The sequence below is a fragment of the Castor canadensis genome, chromosome 14 (genome assembly GCF_047511655.1).
Source record: "Castor canadensis chromosome 14, mCasCan1.hap1v2, whole genome shotgun sequence".
Taxonomy (NCBI): Eukaryota; Metazoa; Chordata; class Mammalia; order Rodentia; family Castoridae; genus Castor; species Castor canadensis.
Window position 1 is genome coordinate 119661 of NC_133399.1, and position 16827 is coordinate 136487.

General features: G+C 61.9%; 2 protein-coding genes across 3 annotated transcripts; both read left to right on the forward strand.

The window, feature by feature from the left end:
• Positions 1-1272: 1272 nt before the first annotated feature.
• Positions 1273-4605, forward strand: LOC109698600 (6-phosphogluconolactonase). 2 transcript variants are annotated; one of them, XM_074053499.1, is made up of 6 exons: positions 1273-1650; positions 2116-2223; positions 2671-2772; positions 2886-3026; positions 4382-4415; positions 4473-4605. In XM_074053499.1, the coding sequence occupies exons 1-6, from the start codon at positions 1288-1290 to the stop codon at positions 4517-4519; spliced, it is 795 nt and encodes a 264-aa protein (XP_073909600.1). In that variant the 5' UTR covers positions 1273-1287; the 3' UTR covers positions 4520-4605. The 2 variants fall into 2 exon arrangements, with proteins under 2 accessions (XP_073909600.1, XP_020038522.2); XM_020182933.2 differs by having other exon boundaries at positions 4382-4605.
• Positions 4606-5482: 877 nt separating this feature from the next.
• On the forward strand, positions 5483-15691 carry Niban3 (niban apoptosis regulator 3). Its single transcript, XM_020182935.2, has 16 exons — positions 5483-5707; positions 6840-6957; positions 8097-8227; positions 9196-9321; positions 9599-9713; positions 9880-10047; positions 10476-10591; positions 10657-10761; positions 10869-11031; positions 11917-12104; positions 12505-12663; positions 13213-13329; positions 13407-13511; positions 14021-14132; positions 14807-14884; positions 15246-15691. Exons 1-16 carry the CDS (start codon positions 5558-5560, stop codon positions 15269-15271), a joined length of 1977 nt encoding a protein of 658 aa, XP_020038524.2. The 5' UTR covers positions 5483-5557; the 3' UTR covers positions 15272-15691.
• Positions 15692-16827: the final 1136 nt, after the last annotated feature.

Genomic DNA, 16827 nt, shown 5'->3' on the forward strand with positions numbered 1-16827 from the left:
CAGCAGGTTGGGTTGAGACACCCATTAGCCACCTTTCCTATAGTGAAACGCCTGAGGCGGGTCGTGGTGTAGCCTGAAGTTTTGGAGTGAAAGTCCAAACTGCATGGGGCTAGCTCAGTGAAGGAGGGGGCTGTCTGCTGTGGTTTCTCTGGGAGCAGCAGGGTAGCCTGGGGCAGACAAAGGCAGACCTCACATCCCCTCTGACCTTAACACCCACAGGGGTCATCATGGCCCCCATGGTTCAGACGAGGAACAGGTGCAGGAGGGGAAGAGATGTCACCAGGTGGGCAGCCTTCTTGTAGAAGCAGATCTCAACTGGGCACCGCATAAGTAATGCTAGCTACTTGGGAAGCAGAGATGGGGAGGGTGGAGGTTCGAGGCCAGCCCCAGCAAATTGGTCCGGAGACTCTGGAGACTCCATCTCCAAATTAACCAGAGGAAAGGGACCTGAGGTGTGGCTCAAGCGGCAGAGCAATCTTAACAGTACATTTTCCAATTCATGAACATAGGATATCTTTCCATTTTTCAGAATTACCTTTCATTTGTTTTCCAGCAAAGTGTTACAGTTTTCAGGGTAAAAGTCTCGCGCTTGTGTTGCTAGACTTATTCCTAAGTATTTGATTCCCTGTGAACTTTTGTTTTGGGGTTCTGAGATTTGGGTCACATAGGCAGCAGCCCAGGAAGGCAATTCTCCAGCCTGATGTCAAGGGCGAGGCCACCAGAGCGGCCCTGGGTGTTTTATCTTAATGACGCCGTGGCTGGGGAACCACTTCTGCAGCTCTGAAGACCTGGGTACAGCAGCCCGCCCCGTCCCGCCCCGCCCCTCCCCTCCCCTCCCCTCCCCTCCCGGTGGTGTTTTTCCTCCCTAGCCCGGAGGTGCCTGGGCCTTTAAGGGCCCTGGGAGGGCAACAGCGAAGAAGGGCTGAAGCCGTGTGAGGTCATCAGGCAGCGTCCAGCCACCCACGCTGTGGCTGGCACGCTGCAGGAAGCTTGGGAGGCATCAAGGAAATACCCTTTCCCTTCGGAGCTTGCACTTAGTAGCAACCAGACACTGTTACAAGAGGCGGGAATTTCAAACGCACCTTCCAGAAGCCCCTCCAAACACCCTAAGCACGCCCCTTGGCGTCCCCCGCCCTCGATGACAGTTGACCCCACGATGATGAGCAGCAAAGTACCCGGGCTCCGTCCCCAGCCCGGGAAAGGATTTCCGGCGCTGTCCGCAAAGAACCAATGGGCGGGGCTGCAAGAGCTGCCCGGCCCTGCGCCTGCTTCACTTAGGTACTGCGCATGTGCACGGCGGACCCGACCGGCGCCCTCACCCTTCGCGCAGGCGCACTGCGCTTCCACCGCCCCGCCGTCGCCATGGCCGCGCCGGCCCCCGGCCTCATCTCGGTCTTCTCGAGCCCGCAGGAGCTGGGCGCGTCGCTGGCGCAGCTGGTGGTGCAGCGGGCTGCGTGCTGCCTGGAAGGGGCCCGCGCCCGCTTCGCGCTTGGCCTGTCGGGCGGTAGCCTCGTCTCCATGCTGTCCCGCGACCTGCCCGCTGCCGCCGCCCCCGCCGGATCCACCAACCTCGCGCGCTGGACGCTGGGCTTCTGCGACGAGCGCCTCGTGCCTTTCGAGCACCCCGAGAGCACATACGGCCTCTACCGGGTGAGCGCTACGGGGGCCGCCGAGGGTCATGCCGGCAAGGCCACGCCCACCGCCGAACTTCAGTCGTTGGGGGCCGCCGTCCAGGCCACGCCCACCTCGGTGCTCGGCTGTGGGCGCCGTCGGCAAGGCCACGCCCACCGCCGAAGTTCGGCTCCGGGGCCGCCGCAAGGCCACGCCCACCACCTGATGTTCTCCCTGGGCGGCGGGTGCAGAGGGACCGCATGTCGAAGGCCCAGGGGGTTCCCGGCGCACAGGTGCGCTCCGCAGCCACGCCGGGGTCTGTGGTCCCGGGCCTTCACTGCATGCTCCCTGCCGTGGACTCTGGTGCCCACGGATCGGGACTCTCTGTGTCTTACAGACTGGTAAACTGAGGCTCAGACGAAGCGCGGGCGCTCCGTGGCCTCCCGTGCCTCAGTCTCCCTGTCTGTACCCGGCGGCCCTCGCTGACTCTCCCCCGCCCTGCAGACGCACCTGCTCCCCAGGCTGCCGGTCCCCGCCGACCAGGTGCTCACCATTGACCCCGAGCTGCCCGTGGAGGCGGCGGCCGAGGACTACGCCGCCAAGCTGAGGCAGGTGGGTGGACCCGGGGCTCGTTTCTTGGGGTTACCTGAACCCCCAGACCTGTGAGTCCCTTTGGCAGAACCCAGTGTGATGGCCTCGCCTGTGACCCCAGTGCACGGGAGGGTCTCGGGTTCCAGGCGAGCCCCTGCCCCAAAGAACCAAAAATTTCTTGGTCTTTGCTGGGCATCCACAGGGGGACCGGCTCCAGGACCCTCCAGATGCTCAGGTCCCTTCTGTGCATGGCCCCGCAGGCTTTGTCATGTCTAGACGGCCCTGGACGTCTTGTCTTGATACGATGTGATGGCCCAGGAGTCCCAACTGCCACACTGTAGCATTGCTGGACAGGGACAGAGAAATGGCACCTGCTCCACACAGCGGAACCCGCACGTCTTCTGACAGCTGACTCTGTCCCCTGAGCCCCTCGCCTGGCACCTCTCACCCATCTTCTCTCCCTACCAGGCCTTCCAAGGAGACACCATCCCAGTGTTCGACCTGCTCATCCTGGGCGTGGGTCCCGATGGCCACACCTGCTCGCTGTTCCCAGGTCACCCCCTCCTGGAGGTGAGAGGCAAACCAGACCCATGAGCCTCAGTTTACCCACGTGAAACCACAGACCTGGGCTGGGGAGGCTCAGCGGCGCAGCGCGTGCCTAGCCCCTGGCCTTCCTCCCTCAGGAGCAAGAGAAGATCGTGGCCCCCATCAGTGACTCTCCAAAGCCACCACCACAGCGTGTCACCCTGACGCTTCCCGTGCTGAATGCAGCCCGAACCGTCGTATTTGTGGCCACTGGAGAAGGCAAGGCAGCTGTCCTGAAGGTGAGGGGTGTGGACTGTGGGGACAGAAGTGGTCAGGCCCTGCTGTGCAGGACCTGGTGTTTGTGTGGATCACTCCGTAACGCTTGGGGTGGGGGATCCGAGCCGGCCCGAGCTGCACCGCAACGCCCTGATTCAGAACAAGTAGTTACACAAACAGATAAACAAAGAGGTAAATCGTGCTTTCCCCCCAAGCCGTGGGACCCAGAGGTCCTCGGGAGGCGGCTCAGTGTTGGTGCGGGCTGGGGAGAGGCTGGCAGTGGCCCCAGTGGCCTCACCTTTCCTATCGTTGGGGGAGGGGCCACCAGGTGAGTCCCTGAGGGGAGGGTCACTTGGTGAGACGCAGGGCAGGTGATTCACACTTTCGTCCCGAGTCACGTGGGTCCCAGGCCCGTGTCGCACAGAGACAGGCAGGATTGGGTCTGGCTGCCGGGATCAGGCCTTGCTCAGGGTGGACCCAGGATTCCTGCGTCCACAATGCTCAGTCCCTCCTATGACCTGAGACAGTACCACACGGAGCCCAGTTTCTCTGAGTATGTCCGTGGGTGCAGAGCCCTCAGCAGGAGCTGCTGAGACCCAGCCCCGGGACCTGCCATTCCTCGAGTGCACAGGCCGCATAGTCACCTCACGATCCCGGCTGGAGTGGACCAGGGCCTGGAGCCACTGCCCAGGCTCCTAGGAGTGTGGGTGTTTTTTCTTTTGGTGTACTGGGTTTTGAACTCCGGGTCTCGTGCTCCCTGGGCAGGTGAGCTCTAGGCGTGAGCCACAACCCCAAGCCCAACTTTTTTTCTGTGGTGCTAGGATTTGCACTCAGGGCTTTGTCCTTGCGAGGCTCTGTACCCCTGAGCCGTCACTGCCCTCCTACCCTGCTAGAGTGTTTTCACTTTTTAGCTGTTTGGGGAAATCTGTGGACGTGTGTAGCACTCCAAGCTCAGTGAACACGAGTAAAGTTTTGCTGGCCCGTTGGCGCATCGTCTGCGGACAGAGCCAGGAACGGCGGCAGAGCGGGTCGGCACCAGTGCCGGGTCCTCGCTGACCAGGTCCGGCCGGTGTCACAGTCACGGGTGGCGGAGGAAGGGCCCTGAGACAGACGAGAACGGCGCCACCACGCTGAGACTCCAAACCCCAAAATGCTCCAGGGGCAGAAGCACTGAGAGTTCGGCCCAGATTCACCCAAGGGATGGCGTCACGACACGATGACGTCAGGCTCAGTGACGTCACAACGCCTTCCCGTTCAGCTCAGTGTAGGGGAGGGGGTGAGACGGGGTCGGTTCCCTGAGGCGCCTTTCGGGCACCCGTGGGGTCCCCGCGAGTTGCGGGGCGCCGGGCCAGCGGCCTCACCGCCCCTCTCCCCGCAGCGCATCCTGGAGGAGCGGGACGGAGCCCCGCTGCCCGCCGCGCGCGTGCGGCCGCACACCGGGAAGCTCTGCTGGTTCCTGGACGAGGCGGCCGCGCGCCTCCTCACCGTGCCCTTCGAGAAGCACTCCACCTTGTAGCCTGGGGCGGCCACCCGCAGTCCCCGGGGGACTCGACCACAGGCCAGGCGCTGGGCCACCTGGATATTAAAGGCGTGTGGCTGGAAGTCTTCCCGACTCCTCATCCTTGGTGGCCACTGCCCTGGGTCCCCGCTGTGCCCCCCGCAGCCCTGGGTGGGTGGCCCTCCCGCCACACTGGGTGGCTTCAGATTGAGGCTGGGGGTCAAGCTGTGCAGCGCCTGCCCAGCAAGCAAGGGGCCTGAGCTAAAAAACAAAACCAAACCAAAAGCAAGTCCTGCTTGTCCAGTCCAAGCGTGGGCAGAGTTGGCCCTGGTCCAGGTCCCACCCCAGCCCCTCCTGGCTTCTGCAGCTGCTTGGCTTGGTGTCCTGGGCCTGGAGACTCTCATGGCCGTCTCCCTCTGTCCCTGAGGGACAGCTGTCACTGTGCTTAGAGCCACGCCAACCCTACAATGACTTCATCTCGACATCCTTACTGAGTACTAGCCGTAAAGAGCGTTGTTCCAATCGAGGTCATGTCCTGAGGCTCCAGGGTGCACCTGTCCTTTCCGGGGGACACAGTCCAACCCCGGAGCTGAGCTCTGACTGCACACACAGGACCCCAGCTCCTATAACACTGCAGCACCACTGTCAGATGGAGTCCACCTGGTCCAAGGTGGTTGCTTGTGCTCCAGCCATCGTGTCCACACCCTATCCACTGGAAGAGGGAGGGGAGGGGATTCACCAGAGACACTTGTCACACCGCCACAGCCTGACGGTGTGGCAGCAAAGTCAGCTGCGTCCTTAACTTCTGCCTGACTGCAGTACCTTTGCTTCCCAGGTGCCCTGCTCATGTGGGGCCCAGAGACCCCAGCGGGGAGGACTGGGCACACGGGAGCTGCTCAACCCCGTGCAAGCTTGGGGGAATTTGGGGGGTGGGGGCATCCCCAGGAAGCATCCACAGGCGGGGGCAAAGGGGGAATTGAAACCTCCACGTGGAGGCAACTGCGGAAGGAGGAAGTGGAACCACACAGGGTGCAGCTTCCTTCACCGTCCAGCCCCATGGTCCCTGGGGTAGGAGAGAGAGGAAGTGGGAGCTTGGAGGGGACAGAGGATGGTGCAGCTGGGGACCTGGACTACTGCAGGTGTCTGCGGCCCTCTCCCCCAGTGCTGTGGACACAGGCTAGGGCAGGGGCTGAGAAGGGAAGGAAGGTGAGACGGACATCAGGATGCCATGTGAGGGCCCTGCCTGAGGGGAGTCACTCTTTCTCCTGAGAGGGATGTGATTGCTGTGCTATTGTCTCATGGTCCAAGGTGGCTGCTTGTGCTCCAGTCATGGTGCCAGATGTCCCGGCCAGTGGCCCAGAAGGATGAAATTCACCCTAGACACTTGTCGCACAGTCTGTGTAGCAGCGGGGGGGGGGCTTGGGGGGCCACACTGCTTCACCAGCCAGAGCCTCTGACCCCCCAAAAGTGGCCAGCAGCCTTCGGAGGTCTTCAGGGCCCCGCCCATCACCTTGGCTGAAGGGCAAAGCAGGACTCACTGCCCACCTCCTGAGAAAGCCTGTGAGAGCCTGGCGAGAACAGACTCCCTGCCTTCTTTTACTCAGTTGTTCACTCAGCAAACCCTGAAGGCTGACCCAGTCCAGAGGCACAGAGGGGATCGGTGTCCAGGCCACAGCGCAGGCACGGGAGGCTATGGGAAGGGCGGTCCCAGCTGCATATATGACCGTCCATGCAAAGGTCCTGGGGTGCTTTGACAGATGGCGCCCAGGAGGGTGGTACAGGAGGCCGAACGCACAAAGAAACCAGCATGAGGGTTGGGGGTGTGCTGGAGATGAAGGGGTGGCTCAGGGGTGATTGGTCAGAGGTTGGGGCACGTGGAAGGATTTGGGGGTGAAATTTCAGGTGCCCCAAGTCTCCACTCCTCCTCTCCAGAGCCCTCTTCCTCTGAGACCCCAGCGCTGACCAGGGTCACCTGGGGAGCGACTGTGCGGCTGTGTCACCGCCTGGGGTCGTCCACTAGGAAGGGATCCAGGTTCCCCCAGCACGGGTCGGTGCAGCGGGGTGGAGGGCGCAGGGAGGGGGGTCCCCCCAGAACTGCCAGTGGGTACTGTGCACGAGCACCCCAATCCGTCCTCGAACCCCCGGGTCTCAGGCTCAGCCACCGCGTTGCTCAACTGAGACGTTTTTCTCCTGCACCTCAACCTCCCCCGGGGCGCCCCGGGTTCCCCACGGAAACTGCCAGCCGGTGGGCTGTCCCTCGGGACAGGTGGTGGCAGGGGCGGGACGGGGCGACACCACACCCTGACCCAGCCCTCGTGCCCACCGCTCTCCCAAGCAGAGCCCAAGAGGTCTCAGGACAGGCGGACAGACGGACGGACGGACAGACGGTGTCCCTGCCAGGATGGGGGCGCGGCCCTCCAGCGCCCTGGACGAGCAGCAGCAGAGACAAGTGAGAGGTGAGGGAGGGGCAAAGCTGCAGAGTGCACCAGGCTGGAAAGGTCCTCATTTAGACGCTTCTGCACCGGGATTTCAGAGGGGACCTGGGGCCAGCGTCCCCAGCCCACCAGGCCCTCTGCTCAGGGCGGCCCTGGAGGTCTGTGCTGGGTCCTGTGGACAGGGGAGGTGGCCACTGAGCAGCTCAGGAAGGACAAATGCAGCTGGATGGAGAGGGATGGGGCAGGTGGCTGTCCCCAGGGGTTGGTGGCCATGCAGGACTACAGGAGGGTGTGTGGTGGAGGTGACAGGAGATGTGGGAAGGACATTCTGGATAGGGAAGTCCAATGTGGAGAGGCCTGTGACCTGTCCCCAGAATCAGGCACTGCTCTGGCTTGCTGCGTGCCCTTGTGTGGGTGGCTTCCCCTCTGGGCCCCATCTCTCATCTGAAGAACAGGCATCTGTGCCCAAGTCATCTCCTACCACAGAGTGGCTGCTAGATGCCAGCCATTAAGTCCTTATTCCAGGAGGGATGAGGAAAGCCCTTTCTGTTAATTTCTGTGTGTTTTTTTATTTCTATTTTTTAAAAAAAATTTATTATTCATTTATTCACGTGCGTACATTGTTTGGGTCATTTTGCCCCCCTCCCCCACCTTTCCCCGCCTCTATTTTTGTTATTGTTCTGAGATAAGGTCCCACTGTGCAGCCCATGCTGGCCTCAAGCTCCAGACCCTCCTGGCTCAGCCTCTATAGGAAGTACGGTTTACCTATGGTCAAGTGCACACCTGTCAGGGAACTTTCTCTCCCAACTCAGGGTACAGAGCTTGCATCTCCCCAGAAAACTCCCTCTTTTGGGGCAGGGCTTCTGAAAGCATTTGAAAATGTCCACAGAGGGCCGGAGGGGCTGTGGGTGTGGGGACACGGGTGGCCATCATGCAAGCCACCACCCTGTGCGCTTTGCAAACGCAGTCACCGCACAGAGGTTATAGGTTAAGCCGGCCGCTGGGCTCCCACACGGGTGGAGATACAAGGAGAACTGGCTTCAGGGCACTTTTCCTGGGGCAGCTTCCCAAGGGTAAAATAGGAGCTTGCGGGTGGTTCCCAGCAGGCGCCCAGGGCTGCAGCACCTCCTCACTGTCCCTGCCCTGCCCTATCACCGCAGGTGAGGTGGACACCCTGCTGGAGACCTTCCTGCCTTGCTACCGTGGCCAGCTGGCGGCCACGGTCCTCAGGCAGATCTCCCAGGAGTGCAGTCCCCAGGAGCCAGCCAGGTGCCAACTACTCCGCAGCAAGGTGGGTGCTGCTGGGGGCTCCCCACCCCGAGATTAGCGACCTGCAATTACTGTCCCTTGACAAACGCCCACTGCCAGGCATGTGAGGTCACGGCCTGATGGGGGATGTGCCCAAACCGGTGAGGGTGATTTCTGAGAAGAGGACAGGGGGACAGGCGGCAGGGACTGGGGCTGGACAGGGCAGGAGGTGGATTTGAGGAAGGGGGTCCCGCAGGGGTGCAGCCTATGCTAAAACCCTGGAGTTGGGAAAGGCGGGGGCTGCGTGGCACCCAGGGACCCGGCAGATCCCTGGACGCCAAACCTGGCAGTGTGGTGCCTTCTGCAAATCCATGCACTGCGGCTTCTCCCAGGAAGCCCTCCCGGATTGCCTGCGAGGACCAGGCCTAGTCTTGACTCCCCTTCCCCCATGGGCTGCGTGCGCTTAGTAGGAGCACAGAAAGTGGTTGCCGGCCTGGGGCATGGAGCCAGTGGTACAGAGTCTGCCCGACAAGTGCTAGGCCCTGAGTTCAAACCCCGGTACTGCCAAAAAAAGAAAGGGGAAAAAATCTAGTCCCAGCTACTCCAGAGGCAGAAGGATCGCTTGAACACAAGAGTTCAAGACCAGCCTGAGCAACATAGCAAGACCTCAGCCCCATTTTTTTTTTTTTTTTTTTGGTGGGAGTGGGGTATGAACTCAAGGCTTTGCAGTTGCAAAGCAGGTGCTCTACCACTTGAGCCACACACCCAGTTCTTTTTGCTCTGGTTATTTTGGAAATCGGGTCGTGAGACCTATTTGTTCCAGCTGGCCTCAAACTGTGATCCTCCTGACTTCAGCCTCCCAAATAGCTGGGATTACAGGCGTGAGGCACCAGCTCCTGGCTCCACCACAGAGCTGAACGCCTGTGTTTGGTGGGTCCTGGTCGCAGCCTGAGGCGTCCAGGTGATGGAGACCCCTAACCTGCCCTCACCCCGCCCTGGCTTCCCCTGCAGAAGCTGCCTCGAGTCCGTGAGCACCGAGGGCCACTGTCGCAGCTGCGTGGCCGCCCGCCGCGGTGGCAGCCCGTGTTCTGCGTGCTGCGCGGGGACGGCCGCCTGGAGTGCTTCAGCCACAGGGAGGTGAGCCAGGGTCAGACGGGTGGCATCTCCTCCCATGCCCTGCTGGGTCGGGTGGGTAAACTGAGGCAGGGCAGAGCGTTCGGTGTAGCGAGGGGTCCCTCGAGGCCCGGGACTCAGTTTCCACACCTGGGAAGTGGGGTGCTAATGGAGCTGCCTGGGGCTCTGAGGACGTGAGAACTTTCTCAGAGAGGCCATGGGGCCCGCCCAGCCCAGGGAGGGATGGGTCCCCCGGCGTCCCCCATCCTGTCACCCCTGTCTCAAGCTCATTGTCTGACAGGAATATGAGAAGGGGGGCCGCCCCCTGGGCTCCACCGCCCTGACGGGGTTCACGCTGCTGACCTCCCTGAGGGACTTCCTGCGCCTCCTGGACGCGCTCTGCCCGGTGTCCTCAGGTCAGTCTGGGGTCCCCACACTGCGACTCTTCCCAGCGCTGTGCATGTGCGACAGTGAGTGCCTCATGCTTGCCTCCCCACCCGAGCATGGCCACCAACAGTGCCTGCCGGTGTCGCTGTGGGGCCTCTCGCAGAATGGGTGACAACGACCTGACCTGCTTTGCAGGGGACCCCGCCCAGGAGGAGCCCGACCCCCTCGGGGAGGTCCCCGTGAGCTTCCCCCTGTTCCTCCAGCACCCCTTCCGCCGGCCCCTCTGCTTCTCGGCGGCCAGCGCAGAGGTGCAGCGGGCCTGGAGGCTGGCCCTGCAGGGTGGCATCCGGCTTCGGGGCACAGGTGGGTCCCTGGGCGAAGGCGAACCCTCCATTTCCTTGTCCATAAAATGGGTTGTTGGAGAAGATCACAGTGGGGACAGCAGGCAGGTATGAGGACTGTGACAGCAACAGGACACAGTGTCCCGTGGGAGCTCAGTCTGGAGGAGTCACAGAGGGCTTCCTGGAGGAGGGGGTGTTGCAGCTGGGAAGGGTGAGGGGTCAGCCAGGAGAAGAAGAGGGATGGGATGGACACATACAGTTGTGCAGGCTGGTGACTGCACAACGGTGGCCACCAGGAGGGGCTGCAGGGTGGCCGTGTGCGGGGTCCCTTCTAAGTGCACCTCTGGACGGGTGCTGGCTTTGCTGATGCAAAGGTCCAGCGGCCGGGAGACTTGGGGTGCTCCCGGCCTCCTCCCCGATGGGCAGCGGGCACTGAGGAGCCCCCCTCAGTCCTGCAGCGCAGCCAGGCCCCGGCCGCCCGCGCCTTCCTGGACGCCGTCCGCCTCCACCGGCAGCATCGAGGCCACTTTGGGGACGACGACGCGACGCTGGGCTCGGACGCGGAGGTCAGTGCCCGCCAGGCCGGCCGGGACCCGGGTTGGGGACCGGCGCCCACCGCCCTCTCCCGCAGGTGCTGACCGCGCTGCTGATGCGGGAGCTGCTGCCGGACTTGCGCGCGCGGACGCTGCGGGGCCTGCGCGGTGCGGGCCGCGCCCGGGCCTGGGCCTGGACCGAGGTGGGCGCGGCGGGAGGACGGCGGGACGGCGGGGGCCCCCCGCGCCGCGACTGTCACCTGACCGCGCCCCTGTCCCCCCCGCGGCGCCCCATGGACCGGCCCGGCAGCTGCTGGACGCCGTGTACGCCGCCGTCCTGGCCGGGGCCTCCGCGGGGATCCGCGCCTTCCAGCCCGAGAAGGACGAGCTCATGGCGGCGCTGGAACGGACGATCCGCCCGGACGCCGACCACATCCTGCAGCTGCGCACGCGCGCGGCCCACAGGCTGCGGGGTGAGCCCGGGAGGGGCGGGACCTGATCAGGAAGGGGCGGGGCCAGAGGCAGGGTGGGGCCTCTCCGGGGAGGGCGGGGCCGGGACGGACGGGGCGGGATCAGGGAGATGGGGCGGAGCCTGGCTGGAAGGGTGGAGTCAGGAAATGGGGCGGGGCCTGGGCGGGGGCGGGGTCAGGACAGACGGGGCGGGGTATGGTGGGGAGGGCGGAGCCAGGATAGATGGGGCGGGGCCTGACTGCGGTGTGGAGTCGGGACAGCCGAGAGGGAACATGGCTGGGGGGGCGGGGCCAGGGCAGAAGGGGCGGGGCCTAGGTGGAAGGATGGAGTCCGAATGGGGCGGGGCCTGGCTGGACAGGGATGGACCAAGAGAGACACGTAGGGGCCTAGCTGGGGGGATGTCATGACAGTTGGGGAGAGGCATGGCGGGGGAGGGGCGGGCACTGGACAGGTGGGGCGGGGCCAAGGGCCAGAGCGGAGAAAAGTTGTTGGTAGGGGCGGGATCCAGGGCCTAGGATACAAGAAGGCAGTGGGCGGAGCCGTAAAGAGAAGGGGCGTGGTCTACATGTTTGGTGGGCGGGGCCTGGAGGTTGAGGCTTAGAGAGCGAGCAGGGTGAGGCTGGGTGAGGCTGGGTGGGGTAGGGTGGAGACAGGAGCCCGGTGGACTAGGGTGGCTTCTAAGCGCTCAGGGTTCTCACGCGGGTTCGAATCCGCTCTGCCTCCCTGGCGTGCACCTTTGAGCTGTCCCCAGTTTCCATACCTGCGAAGCGTGGTAGGAGAGGGTGGCGTCTGTCCACATCTCCCTGCTGAGCCCAGGGTCCCCGCCACCCTCGGTCTGCAGCTGCCTTGCAGAGTTGACCCCAGGCTGGGTTTTTTTGTCCTTTCAGCGGACATCCAGGGCCCGCTGGAGTCCTGCCTGCGCGGGAAGGTGGACACGCAGCTGCCCCGGGTCACGCAGGCGCTGCTGAGTTCCGTGGACGCCACGCTGGACGCGGTGCGGAGCCTGCTGGCCCGGGGCGTGGACCGCCTGTGCGGCCGTCTGCGCGGGAGCTCGGGCGCACGGCTGCGCGGGGAGGTGAGCAGGGCCGCGCTCGGTGTGACCATCACTGATGTTTGTCCCTGGCTGCTTTTCACTTATTGAGGACCGCCATGGAGTCTTCACTGCCACCAAAGCCTGGGGTTCATCCCCGGCACTGCAAAAAAAAAAAAAAAAAAAAAATGCCAGCAGAGTCCCAGCAGCCAGGACAGGACAAGCCCATGCCTCCCACGGTGACAGAGAGGGGACACTTGTCCTCTCAGTTGTGCCAGCAACATTTTCTGTGTTTCTCACTTACTGACTGCATGTCATGGTCACTCTCTCTGAGTTTGTGACAGCTGAGGCAGCATGGCTTCCTTTAGCATTTGTTTTGTCATCGTGTAGGGACCTTGTCCTTGTCTTAGCTGATGTGTTTTCCCACCTGACTGCTTGGGGACAGGTTTACGAGTTCGGGGAAATGCCGTGGGACCCAGAGCTGATGCATGTGTGCTACCGGGAAGCCGAGCGCAGCCGGGGACGCCTGGGGCAGCTGGGGGCACCCTTTGGCTTCTTGGGGACGCAGAGCCTGGTGTTTGGGGTGCAGGATCTCGCACAGCAGGTGAGGGTGAGCGGAGGCGGGAGGAGGCCAGGCGAGAGGGTAGCCTCCACTGAGCGTGTGCCGGCAGACCAGGGAGGGGACAAAGACCCAGCTGGACCTCCCTGCTGGACCCGTGAGCAGCATGGCCATGGAGTCCTCAAGGAGAGTCCAGGCTTGGCTGGGGACCTCCAAGCTGGGACTGTGTGGGGAAGGAAGAGGGAGCCACAAGCCTTGAAGGGCTTGCATTTCACAGGACAGCTGAACAGAGAGAGGAGAGACGGGCAGGTGGGCAGAGCCTTGCTGTGGTGCTGGGGCTGGTCTGAGGACTGGATGCCCTGTGTGCACGGCTGCCAGGGACAGCTGTGGCGGGGCAGAGAACGGGCCTGACAGAGGAGGGAAACAAAGTGTTCTGCAGGCCATGTTGTACGGTGGCTGAACTCTGTCCCCGACTGGGCACCAAGCCCCAGGGGAGGACAGCTGTTCTCTGCTGGGAGAAGGTGGAGGAGGCTGGGGGGGCCGAGAGGTCAGGACATGCAGGTTCTGGGGCTCACAGCAGCGCCTGCTCCACAGCTCATGGCCGACGCGGTGACCACCTTCCTGCAGCTGGCCGACGAGTGCCTGACCTCGGCCCTGGACTGTGACCAGGCCACCCTGCAGCTGGAGAGAGTCAGGGGGCGTGTGCTGAAGGTGAGGCCTGCCTCGGGGAGGGCACGATGGGCCGAATGCTGTGCTGGCCGCTGGACAGGTCCCCGTGTGTCCTGCAGAAGTTCACCTCGGACAGTGAGTCGGCGCGGTGGAGGAGCACGCGGAGCTGGCTGCTGGGGATCTTCCTGCCCTTCGTGCTGAGCCAGCTAGGCCCGAGACGCAAGGTGGAGAGCGCTTGCCTAGCACTGGGGGGAGCCGGGGCGGCTGAGGCTCTGACACAGATCTAAGGGGTCAGCACAGGGAAGCGGGTCCATTGTGTTCTCTGCAAGCAATGGATGATTTTTGTCCTTCCCCTGTGATGCCACAGCAGAGTGCCTGAGGTCCGGTCATTTACAAAGAATGGAAGATTGTTCCTTAAGTTGGGGAGGTGGACAGTCCACCTTATCCCTCGGTGGGGAGCTCAGCTGTCCTTGTGACGGTGACACTAAGCCATTCTTCGTGACCTGAGCAATCTACCTCTCCACTCATGTCCAGCACACGGACTGGGGCCATGATGAGCGCGTGTCACTGTTAACCTGGTTAATTAATTCCCACAAGACCCTCGTGAGTGCGGGTCAGGGAGGCCATTTTACAGATCAGGAAACTGAGGCCTGAGGCGTCCAGCAGCTCAGGGTGGACCTCGAGGATCTGTGGAGGTCCTGCCCTCCAGCCCAACCCTAACGTGTGCTTCTAGGCGCTGCCTGACGTCGAGGGGGACGTCCTGGCCGTGGGCAACCAGGCCTTGACCACCGAGGGCATCTACCAGGATGTCGTTCGGGAGGCCTTGCTGCAGAGGATTGACCGAGGTGAGCTGCCTGCCTGGGGAGCCTGGCCTCCCTGGCTGTGGGTACCAAGCACCACCAGGACCCCATTTCCTGTGAGCACTTGCATTTTGACCTCAGGTCAGGGCCAGGACAGAGGGATTCTGGGTGGACAGTGATGGGGGCTCCCTGAAGGCGGGGGCATTGGAGTGAGGCTTTGAGGGTACTGTAGGAGTTCTTAGGGTGAGAAAAGGAGGCAAAATCTGTAAACCAGGGATGGAGTTTTACATGTATTCATTTAACAACCACTCCCCAGGGTTCTCCGGGCTGGCATGGAGTCGCCAGCAGTTCTCAGATTTGGGGGAGCCCTTCAGGGCTGGGAAGTAGTTCTGGGAACATCCCTGTCCCTCCAGCATGGTCAGTTCACTGCTGAGTCAATGCCTGTGACCATGACGAGTAACTGCAGCTGGGGCACAGGGCATGGCAAGGAGGTTGGAGGGTGCAGGGTCTCAAGTGACAGTCATGGGGGTTGACCAAGGTGACCTTGCTGAGTTCTCCTGGGGGAGGGGTCTCTCCATGGATTTGTGATGTGGGGATGGTGGCTGGGGGAGATGCAGGGTCCCTGGCCGTGTCCACCCCTGGCACAGCAGGGGAGAGGCTCCTGTGAGGGACATCTGTCTGGACTCACCAGATGCAAAAGGGTTTCTGCCTTATTTCAGAATTGAGAAAGGCACTCGGTGCTGACCACGAGTCTCGGGCTGACTGCTCAGAGGCCCCGTGGGACCAGGATGGAGCAGGTGAGGACCTGACTCTGTGCGGCACTGGCCATGACACAGAAGGGACAGGAGTCAGTCCCCGTGGACACTGATGGATAAGTCAGGGTACCCAGCAGCTGCATTTGTCATTTCAACATTGAAAGGACATGGTGGCCATGTCTGACATCCCAATATGTGGGAAGACAAGGCAGGAGTGAGACCCTGTCCCCCAAAACCATAACCAAACCAATAAAAACAGGATGGTCCCCGGGCCCCACACCTGTGTCCAGCAAGTGTTCTCCTTGGCTGCTGTTGGAGGACCTGCCCTCCTGTCCTGCCCCCCCTCCTGCCTGGGTACCTTGTGGCTCAGTCCCATGTCTTTCTGATGTTTGCTGTTTTACAGCTGGGGAAACTGAGGCTCAGTGTTGACCTGACCCGGCCTCAGCCTCCTCCTGGAACATTTGGAGACCAGTCCTCGCCCTGACCGTTGTCACTTCCGTGGGACAATGACCCACCTGGGATCCACCCAAGCTGCACCTGCCCAGCAGGGTTTGTGCATTTTCTGCAAGCCCTTAGCAAACACCGGGGATGTCACCTCGATGCACGCAACTCATTGCTCTAGCTTTACATTTTTATCAGCTTTATTTTGAACTGCTTGGATGACATTGAACTTAAACTAACTGGCTGTTGGTGACTTTGGGGGGACAGGGGGTACCGGGGTTTGAACTCAGGGCCTCACGTTTGCTGGACAGGGCTCTACCACTTGAGCTACGCCACCAGCCCCTCCTTTTGTTATTGAGAACTAGTAATCTTGCATATTTAGGGTAGTAAATATTATTCTCAGCTTGCTGTGAGCTTTTGGGGTTTGCTTACTGGCTCAACTCTTATTTTGCGGGTTGTTGCTGAGACCGGCCCTGAACCGCACCCCGCCCCCATCCTGACGAGGTGCCAGATTTCCTGCTGGGAGAGCAGCTGTCCCTGTCCCTGTCCCCGCCAGGACAGGAAGCCATCTGTTCCGGGAGGCTGCGGCTCCTCCGTCACGGCCGGCCCAGCTGCTTCCGAGCGAGGGCGTCCGGGGATCCCCGAGTGTCCCTGGCCAATTCGGGGAGCCTGGACCCTGCACGGAGGTGACCCCAAGCATCCGGCCTGTCCCAAGAGTGAGCTGACACTCCCGCTGCGCCTTTGAGTTTGTGCAGCACAGAGGGGCGTGGCTAAGAGCTGCACGGGGGCGTGGCCAAGTCGTGAGCGCCAGGGGAAGGGGCGTGGCTGAGCCGTGAGCCTCTGGACAGGAGGCGTGGCTCAGCGGTACAGCGCCCGTCTCACAAGCGCCACGCCCCAAGTTCAAACCCCAGCGCCGCCAAAGGAACGAAAACAAAGGAACAAAGCCTTCCCGCTTCCTGGGCTGCCTGCTTCCCTAGGGTGGGCTGCAGATGTCAATCCTGGCAACAAGGGTGAATTAGTCACCCCGCCCCTTCCAGAAAGTTCTCTGCCTCTGACCTAAATCTTCCAGATAAGGCAAGAACATCTTGTCACCTTATTTCTCTTAACATGCAAGCTCTTTCCCCACCGAATCCAGAGTGCAAACTTGTCTTTACCTTTTTATTATGGTGACTTTTTAATTGTTTTTGGTGGGACGGAGGTTTGAACTCAAGGCTCCTCACCTGCAAAGCAGGCGCTCTACCACTTGAGCCACACCTCCAGTGCATTTTGCTCTGGTTAATTTGGAGGTGAAGTCTTCAGAACTGTTTGCTCAGGCTGGCCTCGAATCGCAGCCCTCCAGATCTCAGCCTCCCAAGTAGCTGGGATTACAAGGGTGCCAGGCCGCGCCCGACAAAAACACAATCTTAAAACTGATGCAAACACATGGATCAGAAAGCACGTGACACTGGTCCTCTACCATCACGTCCCCCAAGGAGGTCTCCATGACGTCATTTTACAGAAGGGCAAGCTGCTTTGTGCACGGCAGGGTCTTGATGCTTAGCCAC

Coding starts and splice junctions, on each gene's coding strand:
- LOC109698600 (XM_020182933.2), top strand. CDS start 1,288: ATGTGCACGGCGGACCCGACCGGCGCCCTCACCCTTCGCGCAGGCGCA. Junction 2,773..2,885: donor CAGGTCACCCCCTCCTGGAG/GTGAGAGGCAAA, acceptor TTCCTCCCTCAG/GAGCAAGAGAAGATCGTGGC. Junction 3,027..4,381: donor GCAAGGCAGCTGTCCTGAAG/GTGAGGGGTGTG, acceptor CTCTCCCCGCAG/CGCATCCTGGAGGAGCGGGA.
- Niban3 (XM_020182935.2), top strand. CDS start 5,558: ATGGTCCCTGGGGTAGGAGAGAGAGGAAGTGGGAGCTTGGAGGGGACA. Junction 5,708..6,839: donor GGGCTGAGAAGGGAAGGAAG/GTGAGACGGACA, acceptor TCTCCCAAGCAG/AGCCCAAGAGGTCTCAGGAC. Junction 8,228..9,195: donor GCCAACTACTCCGCAGCAAG/GTGGGTGCTGCT, acceptor CTTCCCCTGCAG/AAGCTGCCTCGAGTCCGTGA.